Source organism: Ctenocephalides felis, unplaced genomic scaffold (assembly GCF_003426905.1).
Source record: "Ctenocephalides felis isolate EL2017-DRISC unplaced genomic scaffold, ASM342690v1 CF-g0.4_SCAFFOLD_00845, whole genome shotgun sequence".
Classification (NCBI taxonomy): domain Eukaryota; kingdom Metazoa; phylum Arthropoda; class Insecta; order Siphonaptera; family Pulicidae; genus Ctenocephalides; species Ctenocephalides felis.
Window position 1 is genome coordinate 36,120,519 of NW_020536999.1, and position 19,944 is coordinate 36,140,462.

The 19,944-nt window shown below is 29.8% G+C and overlaps 1 protein-coding gene across 1 annotated transcript; it reads left to right on the forward strand.

The window, feature by feature from the left end:
* The first annotated feature begins 327 nt into the window (after positions 1–327).
* On the forward strand, positions 328–15,654 carry LOC113382863 (retinal homeobox protein Rx2-like). Its single transcript, XM_026621116.1, has 4 exons — positions 328–445; positions 7,091–7,485; positions 13,143–13,230; positions 15,212–15,654. The coding sequence occupies exons 1-4, from the start codon at positions 328–330 to the stop codon at positions 15,652–15,654; spliced, it is 1,044 nt and encodes a 347-aa protein (XP_026476901.1).
* The last annotated feature ends 4,290 nt before the right edge of the window (positions 15,655–19,944 follow it).

The following is a 19,944-nucleotide window of genomic DNA, read 5'->3' on the forward strand; positions in this document are numbered from 1 at the left end:
AGACCGGGACAGGTATACCAAAGCTACCCTTGCGGGAAAGGGGATGTGCAAAAGAATACACTATGCGTCTTCCTTCGGGGTAATTATTTGTTGTGTTATTTCTAACCGAGGGTGGGGGTACGAAAGCTCTTACACAAAATTGTTGTTATCATCAATGACTAGTTCAGTATCTATCCGACCAACGCAGGACGTTGATGTCCCTGTGATAAAGTAAATCACTATAATGTGCTTTTGTGTGTAGTTAACGATTTTGATATTGTTAGTGTTCTTGTAAATCGGTGTTGATAGTTTTTTTGGAAATTATTGTGAAAGACTTGACAATTCAAGATGATGTCACAACAGATTCAAGTTCCTCCGCAGCAAGAAACGCCTATGAGACAACGGGGAGTTTATAGCATTGATCAGATATTAGGAACAGCCGCTAAATACAACAGGCATAGTGACGGTGAGTTTTTATAGTTTAATTGTAATTTCTTTATTTTTGTAAGTTCTGTTTCTTACTTCTACATCTTCAGATGAAAATTAATCATTTAAAGATAATTCTAGATTGGTATATTCATTTAGATTTTATCAAATAGAGACTATAATTTTTTTCATAAAAATCGTCAGGCAATTTTTTCGTCTAGTTTTTATATAATAAACTTCAATTTCTAATTATAAATGGATAAAATGAATGAATGAAAGAATGTCCTTCAATGATTCACTTACTTTATGTATCCGTGGTTCATCTCTCACTTTATCAAACTTTGTTGATAAATGTTATATCAATTTTCCGCATTATAGATCGGTTTAAAACAAGATTTTTTTTTAATTGAACTAAATTATATTTTACTACTCTGTGAAAAACACTCAACATTAAATTCCATTATTTTTATTTCATTTAGTAATTACAACTGTCTATAAAATATGACATCTAGTAATTTTTTTGATTAATATAAAAAAGAAAGGGCATATCAGACCGTCCAGTGGTGGCCCTAATATTATTGAAGTTCCATATTACAAATACTTTATTGCAATAGGTTTTATGAACTTTATATAAACGGTATGATTATCTGCTAATTTTCCTTGTTCTTAAAATATACACTACATCAATAGTTTCTTAGAATTTTATATAATAAACGATTTGATCAATTTCTACTATAATCATAAGAGTTAATTTAGCTCTTATATATAAGCTTTTTATCCACGTTTTGAATACCATTTATTATGAATCGAAATATTATTCAATTTAAAAAGTAAATATATTTCTTTATATTGCAATGAATGAACTTTGAAGCTTATCAGATATTCACCTAATGTTCAAATTACCGCAAAAATCTTAAATTCTATTTCCAGGAAATAATTTACTATCTTTCCTAATGCATTAGTAAAAGATATAATTCATAAAGTCAAAAATCAATTGTAAATCATAATGGACAGGATGTAAAAGATTATAAAGGACATTTAAATGTGAATGAATTTTCAATATTACAAAAGTCAAATAGTCAATTAGAAAAGGAGATATGAGACTTATTACGCATTTTTAAATCGCAGGTAAAATTTTATACTAATAATGATACCTCCATTCATTCATTTTGATAATGAAAGTCATTCTCGTTTATTATTTTCTTTTCAAATTTATGAAAGTACGATGTGGTGTAAAAATTAGTTGATGATTGAAAACTAAGATTATATCTTAAAAAAATTAATGAATGAAACCAATATTACTTATTCATTTTAAAATTCAAGTCAAGTCAACTATTTTTTTAGTAGATATGATTTCATAGTTTTAGCCTAGCATATTATTAATTACATTTTTTATAACATTACAATAAGGATATTACAATTAATTTTATTAAACGCAAAAATAATGTACTTCATTAATTCGATATTTTTTTAAGAATTGACTAATTTAGAATTTAATATTACTCAAAAACGGCAGAATGATATTACACTTAAATTAGTTTTATTGATTTCTTCATTTTCATAAAGAAATCTTGAAAATGTACTTAAAAAAATATAAAATTTCCATAGGTAAACGCACAACAAATTTCGAAAAATAATCTACATTTATTTTATCAGTTTCCAAAAAAGTGCACTGCTAGTCTATTTTTGTCGTTGTCATAAACATTGTCCAAATTGGCTATGACAATGAAAGTGCTACGGATAATCTCGAACGCCCCCGTCGCTTCTTAACCGCAATTGCGGTTTTAAATTCAATAGACGTTATTAAAAATCACTGTAAATCCCTTGTTTAATGCTTGTATGAATTTGTAAGAAATCCGCGCTAAACTTTGTTGTATATTTACCTGTTCGCGTCAGTCGCCCGATTAGATGTGGGAAAACCGGAGGTCTGTTTCGTCGGTGCTTATCCTGGAGATTTAGACTCATTTCGACTCGTACAATCATAGATTTAAAATATTATGTCATACGTTGGAAATAATTAGACTAGACAAATTCGTACACATATTTATATAGGTGTATCTCGTATAAATTGTTAGAGCAAGTAACTGCTGTAAGTCGATAATATTTGGAAATTACGATCGTTTGGGAAGAGGGATTTGGCTAGATTTTTAGGGAAATGCTTTGGATAAGATTAAAATGTATATCTATATCGATCTTGGTTACAAAAATTAAGGTCGCAATGAATTGGTTACGAATGAATTTTTTCATTAGAAAAGATAAATAAGGGCAATTTATTTATTATTAACTACCTATACGTTTGCATTTTATAAGATTTTTATATGCAATTTCTGAAATAGTTTCTCTTTTTAGCATATTCACCCGGTATTTAATTTGAGTATCAAAAAAAGCATATATTTTAATATTACATATTTAGTTTTATCTATCAAATTTATACATTTTATATATAACTTTTGTTACATAACTTTTGTTATATTCGTTAACTTAATGTAATAAAAAAATTAATCAACCGAATGTAGGTGAACTACATATAATAGAATTCATCGCAATTTCTCTATTGAATTCATAACTTTTTTCATGCAGTATTATACTTAACCATTTTGATAATATATATATATATATATATATATATATATATATATATATATATATATATATATATGTTGTGTTGGTTTACAAGTGTAAGAATGTAACATACGTATTATTACATGTCACAAATCTCAATTCACTGGAGTATCATTCAATCACGTATTTTTATGAAATGAATATGAATAATAAAATCAAATATAAGCAATAACTTAAAGTACTTCCTGGTATATACGATTGATTGACACTTGAGCAATTTTGTTACATTTTCGATATTAAACATATCCGCGTAATGTAAGCTCACGAGCAATTCATTGCATTACTTTTGATTGAATGTTTTTGAATTGATCCATTAACCTGATCGAAGTAATGATATACTGTGAAACATGCATATATATATATATATATATATATATATATATACATATTTACACAACTTTACAAATATATGGACTCGCCACCCTCTGCTTTGCTTTGAAAAATGATGTTTCAAATTTTATGATATTTTATGAATGTTTCAAATTTTTTGATATGCTATATGAATGAATATTTATTTTTACATCCTAATAACTAACAATATTTTAAAGAATGGTTATTCTATACACATACATATATGTATTTGTATTTATATTTATATTTATATATGTGTGTGTGTAATATATACTATAGATGCATAATGTATGCATGACTCGATTACTTGTTTTGTTATATTTTATTTCAAATTTCTGCGATAAGATTTTGCCAGCGATATGCCAATAAAGTTATTTAATCGACTGATCAATTATACCAATATTTAAATTCATCGATGCATATTCATTCCAATTAAGAATTAATACTTTACTCAAACATATATCGCATGTTTCGTGCAGATATGTTCGAGTAGTTATTGTTCATGCAAGCTAGAAATAAAAAGTACATGTAAAATTACAATTAGTGTTTATTAGGAACGCTCTATCGTGCGATAACTGCTGAATTCCGAGCCCTTATCCATCATTTGATCTCATAATATTTTACCTGCACAATTAACAACCCCCGACAAGCACGTGTCTCCCCTACATCGGGAATAATAGCCGCATGAATTGAGAGCCGAGTTGGCAGAGATTCCCAAAAATAATAATAAATATGTAAAATTTTATTATTTACTCATTATTTTTTGATAATTCGAACAATTTTATAATTACAATTTTGTGATTACCTCAAAGATATGCAGTAGTTCATGTTAATCCTTGTAATATAACTATATAAATATGTTCTTTTTGCTTTCAAAACTATGTTATGAGCTAATTTTGGGTTTGTAATGTATTTATTTAATTTTTCATTATTTATTACATTATAACCTTATACTGTATTTTCAAAATATTCAAAAATTTAAAATATTGTTATTTTATTAATTTGTAGTAATTTCAAAAGCATAATTAATTACGCCATTCATTAAGAGCGATGAAATATTTGAGCTTGGTTGCGTATATTTTTCTTGACCTAGGCAACTCGTTATCAGCGTATAAGAAATTAAATTATAACCATCATTTTATATATTTAAATTTCCATAAATTTTGCGATAAAATTAAATATTGGGATCCACTAAATTCCTTTTTATGGGGTAGAATACACGGGCTCACGCACATGTATCGCCGAACGATGAACGATCTCTATGAAAAGGGTGATTAAGCTCGCAATCATATACATTTGGAATTTCGCCGACTGTTAATACACATGTACGGCGACCGTCAGTCACAATAAAATATGCATTATCTCACTATTAGACCTATCTATATAGATTAATTTGTAATAATACGTTTGAAGGGTTGGTGAATCACATACGAGAACGTCGGCGTATTTCATTGCATTTTATTTGTAACAAAGATGGATATTTTTGTCATATTTTCTATTAAATCACTCGGTCATGTAAATCGAACTGACATATATGCCGTTATTAAAATAAGTGATAATCATTCGATTTCTGTTACAAAATTTCAAATTTAATATTATAGAAGTGATAAAAAAGTTATAAAAAATCAATAAAAGTTTATAATATTTTTAATCAAGTAGTATTGTTATGAATCAATTAATTACTAGTATACATATATGGTAGCGATGAACATTTTCTCGATGGCAATTAGAAATTTATCACACTATTTTTTCCTGAATCGAGCTGGTGTCTAACTCTAGGGCATAATTATATTGTATATATTGTATCTATATATTGTAGATAAATACTTCCAAATCTATTTTCGTGTGTAGTTCACAAATTCCAAATAAATTGCGTCTAGATTTATTTTAAATCAAATAAAAATCATCCAGCATATCAAAAATCTATTATATTCTCACAGTGCACCACACGGTATCACTCTGTTGTTTAATACGTTTTAAATAATAGTTTGTGATGAAAATTCACTATGTCATATATCTATTTCATATTTGCATATGCTTTTGGTTTGATCTTTGCGTATTCAATGCAATTCAATGATGACAATACAAAATGTGTTTGTTCCATAAAGTGACACCGCGAGAGCGAAATAATCGCATTTTAGCATCGAATCGCCCGACACATCGTAATCGTCCTAAAGCAATATCATCAGATAGATGACCGCGTTGTTAAGTGAATATAAATCAAACGAAAATTTTGCATTAAGTTCCCCATGCATGAATTTGTTATTTGTGCAGCGATTGCCAACAGAAATGAGCTGGAGTGGAATAATAAATTATAGCCAAAAACTAAATTATCACTATAAAAATTTATTTATACTTTATAATAGGGGTTATATGCTACTATGGCCACAGTTCCATACAATATAGCATATTGCAATACTTATTGAGTTACTCTAGCAATAATTTGGGTACCTACATTGCGCACATTTAAAAAATTAATGGGACTAATAGAATGTATGTAATCCAAAATTTTAATCCAAAATTTTCTTTTATTAATTATTAAAAACTTCAATAAACTTATTTCGTCAATACTTTTCCACATAATATGCCAGTGTGAACTAAAATCAAAAATAATTGATTTAAATCGAGACGCGAATGCGCTCAAGGGGTTGAATTTGTGGCGTTATTGCTGCAGGGCTTGGATATCAATGAGCGAGCATTGTTAAAATCTAAAGGTACACATATAAAATACTCGTACACTCGTGTATATATAAGTACCGGTATATGGACTAACGATTTCAAAAGAAACAGAGCCGAACAATTCGAAAAATTCATTGGAATCAAAATATTTCATTATATAGAAATGTGTCCCATGTGATCATCTACGAATTGGACGATCTGATTGCTTATAAAATGCATGTTATTTAAATTTATTTTGTACCACTTTATATTTATGTATATATATATATATATATGTATATATATATATATTTAAATATGATATTTACATACATATAATTATTATAGCTATCTGTTCTATATCAAAGAATAGTTTTTTAAAAAGCTACTATATATATTTTTATAATTTGCCAACAAAATACTATAAACACCTTATACAACTCTTTACAAAGAAGGCATTAAAATATTTAATTCTAATTATTTCATAAGCTTGTTATAATATAAAAATCAAGCGAAAGCTCAGTAAAAAAGCGCCTCTGTTTCACGTAGCTCGGGGCACATATAAGCTGCGCTAACATAGCCTACGAGGTCGAGGGCTATTTTGTATATGTAATACAGATTTATATTATACCAAATCGGATTACGGATGAATCTTGTCTGGCGCAATAGAGTTGCAAATGTATATAATCTACTGTGTTACAACAGAAATAATGCACACACAAAAATATCCACACAGAGGTATACACATGTAACTTTACACAGGAACTTTCATATATATTTATTGAATTCCAATTATATAAGCGCAGATGTATTGTACAATGTTTTCATTAAAAATTATGAGATTACTAATAGTAAAATATTTTCTGCCTTCGTATTTGTATTGGCGTATTTAGTATTTAATATGCGGCGTATGTTATCTCTGTACTTTTTAAACCGGATTTATGCAATCAAATTCGTTGATATATTTAATTCTATGATGTTTTTTCTGGAAAATGTCTGTTATATACATTTTTTTCATATTCATATAAATAATTTATGTATTTCTATTTCCCAGATGTTTCAGACAGCTTTCTCGTTTCCAACAAAACAACAGAAGGCAGCGTCTCTGATTGCGAACCAGAAGTATGTTTAGACGACAGCGAATCTCCAAACCGAGTAGATTCACCCATGGATCATGGTCTTATGCCAGGATCTGGTGGAAACGGTGGTTTATCATCAACTACTGGTGGACACGGTTCCAATTCGCATCAAGATTGCGGTAGTTCAGATCACGGTGATATGATGGATGGACCTGGTGGAAGACCGAGAAAGGTCAGACGGTCCAGGACTACATTCACCACATACCAGCTGCATCAATTGGAAAGGGCTTTTGAGAAAACGCAATATCCTGATGTGTTTACAAGGGAAGAGCTGGCTATGCGACTGGATTTGAGCGAAGCTCGCGTACAGGTCAGTGGATAAAAGACATATTTACCAAATTGCAATTTCTATTGAAGTAATACTTCTAATAATTGATATATATATATATATATATATATATATATATATATGGCGCTAGTGGGCCATTTATTATTAAATATTATTACTTAGAAGTGAAACCGCAATTAACTGTTGTAGACTCGATGATAATATGAATTTATCAATAACTCAATTTACAACAAAACTGATATTATATCAATTTTGATATAAATTTATTATCCCGAACATTGATCGATGATTAAAACCGAGAGCTTTAATTACACGATCGTGAAAACAATCATCTCGCTATAGCTTGCTAGACGTGATATTTGCATCAGCGTAGCTCCAAGTATGCTGTGTAGTTTAGTCATCAAATTGGCGTCAATCAACTGACATCTGTCAAGAACATTTTCATTCTGCCACATATATATATATATATATATATATATATATATATATATATAAAGTGAGTCATAAATAATATCGAAGTTGAAACGACTGAGTATCAACACGACCCATTTGACAACCCCTCTAACCGGCAGTAGCAATATACGCTCAAATCAAAGATAATAGTATAAGTAGCCATTCCATCTAAGAACTTAAACCCCCCACTTTCACCCCCCAACCCGCGAATCGGAATTTGAATCTTCAAACCCGCACATCAGTAACGCATTACCGGATTTAAGCGAGCGCTCCCCTTTTTGCTTTTGTGCCGGCAAGAGACAGAGTTCCCGGTTCCGATTGGATGTCATTGTGCCAGCGCGTCACAATGCCGGCAATTGAGCGGACAAAACACTAAATGGCCTTCCCAGGTTCAGAGCCGACAACTTGCGCAATTATCCACTGATGCTCCTTTGCCCTCTCAGACCAGAAGCTGGATCTCTCAGAAGAGAGCTGATAATGCGATAACGGGTATCTGTTAAATTCTTTCTAACAAGTGGATAAGAATAGGCAGGAGGAAACTCATTCCGAAAAATAAATTCATGATCAAATTAGGAAAATCCATTTACGTTTCTGTCAGTAAAAAAACACAAGATTCTTTATTCACAATTTTAGAATAATTTCACTTTAAAAGAGTGGAAAAATTTTAACATTGCCTCCTTGCACTTCACTTAATTTTTATCATTTTTAGTACTAAAATCTGATTAATTTATTAAAAGTATTATTTTGGTTTGAAACAATAAATCGTCTTACATTGAGCATCAAAACATTTAGATTTGTGAACGTACAAGTATTGATTCCAATATTGAATATTAAAAATATAGTTACTTCTATAACAAACTATTGATTTTTGTTTTATATTGTAGCAAAAGCAGAAATATTCGGTCTTTCTATACTTCCGACACTCCATTTCCATTTCAAAAATTTCCATACTTAGTATGTGAAATTTTTAGCAATGAAACACAATGTCCTTTCTGCTTATTTCCACATATGAATTCTACTTCATTTAACTACTTATTTTCATAACATAATTATTTATTTATATATATTAGAATACTATTTCAAGCTTTCAAAGTACGTTTTAAAATGCGTTTTTAATGTAATTCTATTAAATTCCAACAAGTCTTCCCACACTAATTGGAACATTAATTTTAATCCTTGTAATTACGTATGTATCTGAATGTATGTATGCATTCCGCGAATGCACGAGATTTTCCACATGACTATTAGATAATTCGCCTTATTCAAATGCACCCTTTGAATTTCCTGGCAATATACTGTTGAATAGCTTTCAGAAGTCCAACTATTTCTCACCCCCTATGCTTAAAACCCGCCGTACCGCATTGCGAAGCATTCAGATTAATTTAGTAAATTGTTATCAATTAAAATAGAATTCAATAAGAGATATTTTAGAGTGCAACCATTCAAGTGAATTAGCTATTTAGTCGAGTTGGGGTGAATGGGGGATGGAACTCGGACTGAAATAATCGTGAGAAAGAGAATTTAAAATTGTCGATTATAAAGGAAATTTTTGTTTGTAATTGTATCTAATTATAGACCAGTAAACCTACACGGAGTAATTAGAGACGCGTACAAAACTTGGTAAATATCGTAGATCCCTATAATCATATGGTGTTCAGCTAATGCTCAGTCTTGACTTTTGGTAAAAACCTCAAGCATCCCTTTTGATTGATATTATTGATTTAATGACTACATGGCTAAAAATGTCAAAGAAATTGAATAATTATTATAAATACTTGGTACTAATCCTTTCCTTTTGCCAATATATATGTCAAAATAGATCCTGATATAGAAATTAAATTAAATTGTTCACTTCCCTCGTCGTGCAGTAGCTTTTCCAAGCCACGCGTTGCATTCTCGTATAACAATATGTATCAGAGACATATGTTAAAAGAAGAATAGAGATCCAACGTGTATGTATTATAAGTATCAGTCGTCGTTGCTCATTGTAGGAGCGTGCGCTGGTGAATCGTACCAATTAAGAATGCACCAGCTATACTAAATCGGTGTAATTGCCGTGACTAACTCGATGCTACCCATCCGTACGCGCCCCCGAGCTTTTTGCTTTCCGCAATTTCTAAATGTCTCGAAGGAAAGGCTCGACACATCATGAATCGATGGAGAAAAGACATTGGAAATAACATTTTTAATATTTAAAATACATTCTGATGGTTTTGACACAAAAGACTATTCGTCAGAATCTGCTATTAGACCAGATCCAAAGTAGTATTTTTTTTATTATTTTTTGTGTAAATTTATGTGTGTTTAACTAATGCGGCTAACCTTCATAATATTGACAAAACGTATATCAATTAAATAAAAATAATAAAATTAAGTCAAATCTTTAGATTTAAAATTTGAATTTATTATTTTTTTTAAATAATAATGCTAGCTGGACATTTGACTCAGGCAGAATTGAATTAATATTTTATATAATAGTTTATATATAAACATTGTAAGTAAATTAATTATTCTACAACTGTCATCTGTAAAAATTAATCAATATTTTAATCTTTACCATATATTTGATACTTTTTTGCAATACGAATATTTGCTTTACATCTTTCTTATTTTGAATTCAACCCTTTCCACTCGAATGCCGCCGCTCCGGCGTCAAAATACATATAATTCTCGCTATTCGCGAGTGGATAAGTACAAATTTCTAATAAATTGATATTGCTTGAACTGTCAACTGGAAAATTTATTTCATTATTTACATTTCATATTTTAGTTGGCTTACCTTAGTTGCTTTTTGGCAATAATAATTGCTAAATTACATTTTTCTTCCTCATAATTTAACATATTAGCTATCATCATTTAAGTTCAAGTTTTAAGTAAATTGACATTTTGAAAGTTCTCATCTCATCTGTCAAATAGAGATAATTTTTTTCTAATTCACTATTTTAATTCCTTTGACAACCTCCAAAAGGATTTATCAAAATTCGAATAGTCGTTTAGGAGCAGTTGAGTGACAACACACGTACAAAAGATTTGGTGTGTGCCTGTGTGTATGCATATATATATATATATATATATATATATATATATATGTATATATATATATATCAGGGTGGTCCTTAAAATGGTCATTTTCGAATTTCCTTGCTCCCAGGGGCTCAAATGGTTCCAAATTGATAAAAAACAATTCTCTGAAAGTTTTAGCTCTTAATATTAACGTTTAGATAGAGCGCAATTCAATCAAACTTTGTATGGAAAGAACATGGAATTTTTTTTGAAAATTTAAATAAAAATGTTTTAAGTATAACTTAGCGACATATGAATGAGTTTTATTCATTCATTTGCTCGCTAAATTACATTTAAAAAACATTTTTAAAATTTTTGCCATACAAAACTTTGATTGAATTGTGCTCTATCTAAATGTTAATATTAAGAGTTAAAACTTTCAGAGAACTATATATATATATATATATATATATATATATATATATATTTGCACATGCAACCTTTCCCCATTAATCCCCAGTAATTAAAATCTTTCTTTCGCCCATTGCCGACTTAATAGTTTTGTACATAAAATTTAATAAAACGGGCAAACAAATATTTGTATTTAATGCGTGCAGCACGCGCTAACAACAAATATATTAACTTTCCCATATCAACGATTACATTTCATTATGTGTCTTGTTTAGATGTTTATTGCAACCGTATATAGAGTCGCGCTCTCGCCCCACAAACACGGCTTTGTTATCGAGCTCGGTAATCACCGTGTAAATATATGATCAAGGCAGCAAAGTAGCCTAATATACACTACATACGTTGTACAACATTCGAATATTGTTCTGGGACAAGTCATTAAGGGTTCAGCTATTCTCAAATACTTTAATTAAAATTAATATTCAAATTAATAAAATTATACATGGTGCAATAAGTTTATGAATTGAATAATATGCTGTCAAATATTGTGCTCTAGTTTGCACCCAAAGTTAATTTTGAGGATAAATCTTAATTTTCTACTGCGATTTGATTGACTCCCATAAAGTTTATTGTTAAAGCCATTGTATTGGCATATATTTTATATGCATGGGGTAGTGTGTGTTACAAGGCCACTATTTGATTTAATACTTTCAGCACACGCTTCCCAGCTTTATTAAAACAGGGATGTATTGTTATTGAAGCAGTATTGAACTAACTATTCGTATAAATATTGTCAATAAATTATATGTATCACATGCCAGTTTCTGTCTTGGTTATTGCCATATTAGAGTCATATAAATTGCAAAGTCATATGAATTGCAATGTTTGTGAATATCCAGAAATATAAAAAATAAATATATTAATTCTAACTCATTTTTTCATAAAAATTATTATTTATTTATTCTTTATCATTATCTCGCCTATTATTATTTCAAAGTGTTGTATAAAAACTATGATTTTCTCTCGATTGTATATAGTATATTACTGAAAGTTCGATACTGTCCATAAAGAGTACTTTAGCAAATACTTAATCCAACAAAAGACCCCTCTTTTAACTCGAATAAAGAAGTGATTAGCATTTTATTTGAGTTTCTATAGCAACTCTCAAAAACGTTTTGTGCATGACGTCTGTGTACTGTGATTTACCGATGCACTGACGCAAAATCCGTCTATTTACAGATTTTATAGACACACATTGATATTAATAAGTTTCACGGAGCAATCATTCAATTGTAGTAACGAATATATAACACTGTATTATTTGTTCCAGCAAAACTTAATTACAAAAGTGTTCAATTTTATTCATTTTCAACCTCTGTAGAATTTATATATTCATTTATATATAACCTTATTTCTCTTGACATGTCAATTTTATCTACAAGAAATGATCTCCAACATTGGTAGAATAATGCCTAATTAGTTCACATTTCTAGTGAGTTCTAGCACATTAATGTGAATGCTTCCATAACCAAACGATACTCTAATTACTTTTATCTATCACTAATGATAATTCAATAATGTTTTCACTATTTGGGTAATTAATTATGTACACGCGTCATTATCAATGGCTTCATGTGTCATTTTGACGAATGACCTCAAATTTTAGCCAGAGGCAAATATTTTAATTGAATTTAGTAACTAACGTTTAATCATTTGATTAATTTAGTAAAAATAAATATTATAATAATGATTAAATAATTATGGTTTATATAGAAGTGTGTTTTAACAAAATATTCATTTTTTTGTTACAGGTTTGGTTTCAAAACAGGCGAGCAAAATGGAGGAAACGTGAAAAAGCAATGGGACGAGATGGAGTTGGTTTCATGCATTCTGATCAAGGTAAATATCAAAGCATTATTAAATCTTTCAAAATATATGTTTCTCATGTTATATATTCAACGTAAAGTTCATATCCATGTATCATTCATAACAGCTTTAATACAAATTATCGATTATAAATTACCCATAACCGAGTTGATAGCTTTTGCTAAGGATTATGCCAATTAAATATAAATTAATATGATTTATTCATGAAAACGATTCAAATCATGATTTCAAAACTGGTTACATGAACTATATTTACAAATCATTGAATTAGCCGCTGCACATTGCCAGTGGCTCAATTAATCTAAAGCCGCTTTTCATTTAAGCACCAATTTGGCATTTAAATTAGAGCACTCATCCAATTAGTGATATAAATACAATAAAATTAAATAATTTATTTAATTTTATGGTATGTTTAATAAATATAACAAAACGAATCCTAATAATAGATATAAATATTTTTTGTTCGGGGAATGTTTTTGTCATTTTATCCTGAAAATACATACGATTTTGTAGGGTGTATTACCTAGAAAGACGTTATTATAAAATTTATCACTTACTAAAATCAAACATAATGAATGAATTTCTAACCCATTTTATTCAGGTTTGATAAATTATTTTATAACCGATTCGAAACTATCGCACGATTAAAACGCAATAATATAAACGAATATTGTCACGGGCAACAACCACCTATGAGCACGCACATATTCGAGACGTGTTTTCGTGTATTATAGGAAATGCGCGAACCTATAATTACGTTTCTAATTAACCGTATTATACTGTGTGAATGTGTATCACGCAAACTGTCATTTTCGGAATCACATCTGTCAGTTCCTGCTTACGATTATTGTGAGTAAAATTTGTCATTAATTTGACTGAAAGGCGAAGAGGTATGCAGGTACCTGTAAAATCATGCGAAGAAAAAATTTCAACTGCAGCATTAAAATTGATTCGGTGGTCAATCAATCCTAAGAGTTCTATGTTTCCAATATCACGTCGTTTTTATTTTTGCCAATGATTCTTATATTTTTATATCTTTTACAATCATTTTCGAAAGATGTGTGTATAGGTATTACTATTTATTTCATTTTCAAATGGACAAACTACTAAAAATTCAAGCTCATTCTAAAAATGAATTATAATATGAAATTCGTGATGTACCTAGAGTCTATAAACATTTTCTGAAGATTAATGTTTTTTCTATTTTTTTATGTTATTTCACTTATTTGTTACTTTTGCCTTGCATGCATATCATTCATCCACCAACTTGATCATCTATACAACATTCTCTGTAACAATGCAATTGGACTGGTGTTTCATTGCATACTACACCATGGCATCAACTTTTGCTTGTTTTTATTCAGCTATATATATTCTGATATTTGTTTAAAAAATATATGCTATAGATTCTAAATAATCCTGCTAGCATTTGTGTCACCAGTATGAATTCACCCTTACCCGATCAGAGGTCTCCGTCGATTTGTCGTTACGATAATTCATTTGGGGTAGTTTCTCATTCCTCCACCGGCACAGCTGCAGGTGTCGCGGCCCCTTTTGTTCTAGTTTTAAATATATATTTGTCATAACGACTACGAAGACAAAAATTATACACGCAATATTATGACGTGTTAATGTTGTCACTAATCGAGTCTGGTGTCATCCAGAAGTCATTGGTCACGCTCAAGTGATCAGTGGAGAGCGAGATCATGGGAATGACTTTAGTTTTTTGCTGTAATTATTGAATTGAAGTGTTTCTTTTGCCCTTTGTAAAAAACCATATTGTTCATAGGCCGTACATGAATACTATAATTAATTTTGATGTCACATGAGGAATTTAACAAAATTATATTGCATTGGGGAGTGGGACAATATTTCAGAGTTGTCACTCCTGTCTAGTGTTTAGATAGAATATCTATTAATTGGCCTGGAATTTAATCAATTTTTTATAATCATGATAGCAAGGTATTAATACAAAGATTTTTTTCTCTTCCAGGAGTCCCAGAATTCGCACTCCACGGCCACCTCTCCGACCCGTTCTGGCCAGGATTAGGATTCCCAGGAATTTTTCCTTCACCAGGCTCCGTACCTCTCGGTTTACCATGTCTACCAGGGTTACCACACAAGCTCCAGCCTCATGCCGTTTCCGTACCATCATTTCACGCTTTATTAAGTCGATGCATGCTGGCTGGATTACCATTTCCACCTCCTACAAGCGCTGCAGGAGCTTCAACAGGTCCTCAACAACAGCAATTACAAATGCAATTGCAGCAACAATTACAACAGCAGTTGCAGCTTCAAGCTACCGCAGAAGAAGAAGCTGATCCTTCGAGACGTGGAAGTGCGGATGCTTTAAGGCTCAGGGCGCAAGAACATATTATGTTGGGACAGCATATTGTGGTACCAAGCCCGAAAGGACAATTGCATACTGGGTCGTAGGAAATAATAAAAAAATAATTGCTAACATTGATAATACAAGTTATACAATTTTATAGAACAAAATCACTTAAGATTCTTTAAAAATTTATTTTTATTTTTATTATTGATAATTTTAAACACCATAAAATATTTTATTTGAAATCAGTTAATGATTCATTAACTATTTATTCGTTTTCTTTTTAAACAAAGCACAGCCAAAATAAAATGTATTAAATTCAGAAATTATATTTAAAATATAACTAAATTATATATTAAACAATACATTCATATTTATATAGATAAATATTATTTTGTACATACCCGAAAATATGAACTTCATATTTAAATAACTGGTTTATGTTTAAAATCAAATAATTTTGAATTAATTTATCTAATATATTATCAGCTGGAAATTTATATCTGTATGTAAATTTTGTATTATACATTTTCCAATATTATTGTACATATCACAAATTGTACATAAACCAAATAAATTGTAAATATGAATGAATTGTACATACATTATAGATTAAGGCTTGCCTTGTTCTGTTCTACCAAATTGTAAATAATTGAACATAAATCTTTGCTTTTATCCTAATTGTAAATAAACCTTTTTGTATATAAATTAGTTAGTAGTTAGAATTTATCATATTGTAAATATAATTATAAATCTTTATCAACATTAATTGTAACGTATTTTAAAATCACGTGAAAGCATTGCAATATTCTGTTCTAGAGATATATAATATGAATTTACCTATTTTTTGTGATAATTCATATATATGCACGAATATTTTAAGAAAATGTAATATGGAATATGTTAATTTAAAGAGTTGTTTTGTAATCGTTGATATCAAATATAAGAAATAAATATATAAAGAAACTCGTGTTCTCTATACTACGAATATTGTTTATTATGACAATAGTAATAACACTATGTGTGATTATATTGATCATTTACAAAAACGTAGATGTTATTTCAGTATTTATAATAAAAAAAGGAAAAAAGTTAAGAATTATAATTTTGGCATTTCGAACATTGAGAAAACAAAAACGAGATCTGATCTGACACTTGAACTTTTTGTTTTTGAGCTGACACTATGATGAGCTTCAAATAATGAACATCTGTCAAGTTAAAATGCGACGTGTGTTGACAGGTCGCTACAGATCACTCCGCCCTAATGAAAAAGATTGTTTCGCATCTCTGAGTGCCATCTTGAACTTCCTTGTAAATTTCTTTTGGTTGAGATTGTGTGATAAATTTTATTTGTTCGTGGCCGTGGCCGTTTTGAATGCCGTGTTGGCTTGTTGAGTTTGTTGATTGCTTACGTGGCCCTTCGCTGGTGAGTTAGCGGTTGAGTAGATGTGGCCCTTCGCTGGTGAGTTAGCGGCTGAGTATATTTGACACTTCGCTGGTGAGTTAGCGGTTGAGTGTATGTGGCCCTTCGCTGGTGAGTTAGCGGTTGATTGTATGTGGCCCTTCGCTGGTGAGTTAGCGGTTGAGTGTATGTGGCGGTTGCCAAATTGTTTGCTGACGCTCCCTGTCCTCTGCCGTGGTGCTTATAATCGACTCATTTTCCAGGATAATGAGGGATTTATTGAGCACGTGTTGTTGTTTTCGATGTGCGTGGCCGGAGTCTCAGTTGTAGGATTAGAATGTTCTTAGAGTTATGGCGGTTGTGAGCCATTTATATTCATTATTTATTTTTAAAAATTCTTTTCTTAATAATTCTTGAGACTTCAATTTATTTTTTACTTCTAAATTTGTTACTTCTAAATGTGTCTTGATCTTCTTACCTTCTTTCCTTCTATATGCGTGCTATTAATTCACGTTCGCGGTCACCACTAAAGAAACTCGTGTTCTCTATACTACGAATATTGTTTATTATGACAATAGTAATAACACTATGTGTGATTATATTGATCATTTACAAAAACGTAGATGTTATTTCAGTATTTATAATAAAAAAAGGAAAAAAGTTAAGAATTATAATTTTGGCATTTCGAACATTGAGAAAACAAAAACGAGATCTGATCTGACACTTGAACTTTTTGTTTTTGAGCTGACACTATGATGAGCTTCAAATAATGAACATCTGTCAAGTTAAAATGCGACGTGTGTTGACAGGTCGCTACATATATTCAAAAATAAATGAGAGGTTTTTTTATTAATTTATTTGATGTTCATCGATTTTATTGCAGAATATTTGTAATTAAAGTTAAATTTTTTTTGTCGATAGTCGATACAAATCCACAAAGTTTTAAAATAATTAATCATGCATTTAGTTTTTTAATTTTTATGAGATTTAGATAAGTAACTTCATATTTTCACGAAGTGGAGTCTCTTGTTTTGGTATACATTGCGTTTTAAAGGTTATTTTCTAAAATTTAATGAAAATAAGCTACTTATGTACATCATTAAATGATAACTTATAAGAGCAGTAATTTTTATTATATGATAAACCTCACTTTTCACAAAACTGACCTAAAAAGAAAATGTTAGAATACTGAATAAAAAATAAATTTTTTTTTTAAAACAAGAATTGACATAGTGAAGAATATTTGAAAGAAATTTAAATCTGTTTAATTGGATATTAGATTAGTTTATTAGTAGTTTCAAATAGATCTCATTTAATTTATGGTATCGAGTTTATTTATGTTAAATAAACTAATTTCACTCTATAGAATTATTTATGAAATTCACATTTCACGCAATTTTTGAACATGTCGATTACGTTGGTAACATCATGAATCGTTTCACCAAATCAGGCGCATAATTAGAAAATATTTACAACTTCAACAAGTTGTTCAAATTCAACAATACCAAATATATATTTCATATAATCCATACGTACTTATAATAAGAATAGGACTTATTCTTCATCAAACACATTTACTTGTTAAACACTTTTAAAACTCTTTGTGTACCACAGACTAAAAAATTTCGCCTGAGCATACGTTTTAAGAAAAACTCTGCACGCTCAATGCTTCGAGTCAAAAAGATATATTTATCCCAACACTTTAGGCGACATAATGATTTACTAATAAGACATAATATTCTCAAATATATACCGCAAAAGCATTGGCAAGTGTTCGACCATTCAGTACAGTTATTTGCAAATAATATTTTCTTCATTTCAACAGATGGACAAGTCCTTTTATGAAAGAATAATCGACGCTTGAGTGGCTGTTATTATTGATTCAAGAGCTTTTAACTGAATAGATTATTAACTACTCATACCACTGTTAACAATTTGTCATGAGCCGAAAATATTTTTTTGGAGACGGTATTATATGGATTTAATAAATGTAAGCGGAAACTTTGATGATATTATATGCCCAAATGCACATGGAAATGGATATAAATATACGTGTGCAAATATTGCGATAGAAGGTAACGAATTTCTTTAAATTTTCAGTCGTGATTTTGTATATCAATTTGTAATCAATATTTATCCATGATCAAGTACGTAAGTTTAAAATCTATGAAAAATCTACATTTTTTGTAACATGAACTTTATTTAGTAGTTTTAATATATATATGGCATATTTATTATTTATTGATTTAAGCTTTTATTGTTTCAACATAAAAATATTTTGTAACATGACCATGAATAAAATATAAATTTATTCATATTTATATACAAACAATGTGCTTCGGGTATAAAATTTGTGAAATAATGAGTCAGATTTAATTTTTTAACATTCCGTAGGGTAAGTTATAGTAACGGGCCGAAAATCGAAAATGAAAAATTTTGCATTCCTTCACGTTTCAAAGGTTTCTGAACATTTTGGCATACCTAAAAAAAAATTGATGTGTGTGTATATGTGTGGAGACAATTTTTCGTCTACGATTTCGGGCGTATGATTGAACCGATTTGAAAAATTCAAAAAGCAATCGATTATTATTATAGGGAGATATGCTGATTAGATTTTGGCAAAGGCAGGCTCAGCCGTTCCGGAGATACGGAGCAAAGAGTACAGAAAACAGAAACCAAGTTTTTGAGAGGACGCAGTATCCGATTTGAATGATCCAAAAACATTCTGCTTGTGTTGACAAAACAATTGATTTTGGAAAAAAATATTTCAATTATTTTTGCCAAAAAAAAATATTTTTTGGGTATCGAAAATAATTCAGATTTTAATTTTAGATCTTCCTAAAGTTCTGAAGCTCAATATGCCTCAGGACACGATGACTTACAACACTAGTTAATAATTTGTATTGGTAATTTAATAATAAAAAGATAAACTAGTAACGTAATACAATAAAAATGACTCACGCGATATTGCTAATCATGAATTTTTGGAAGG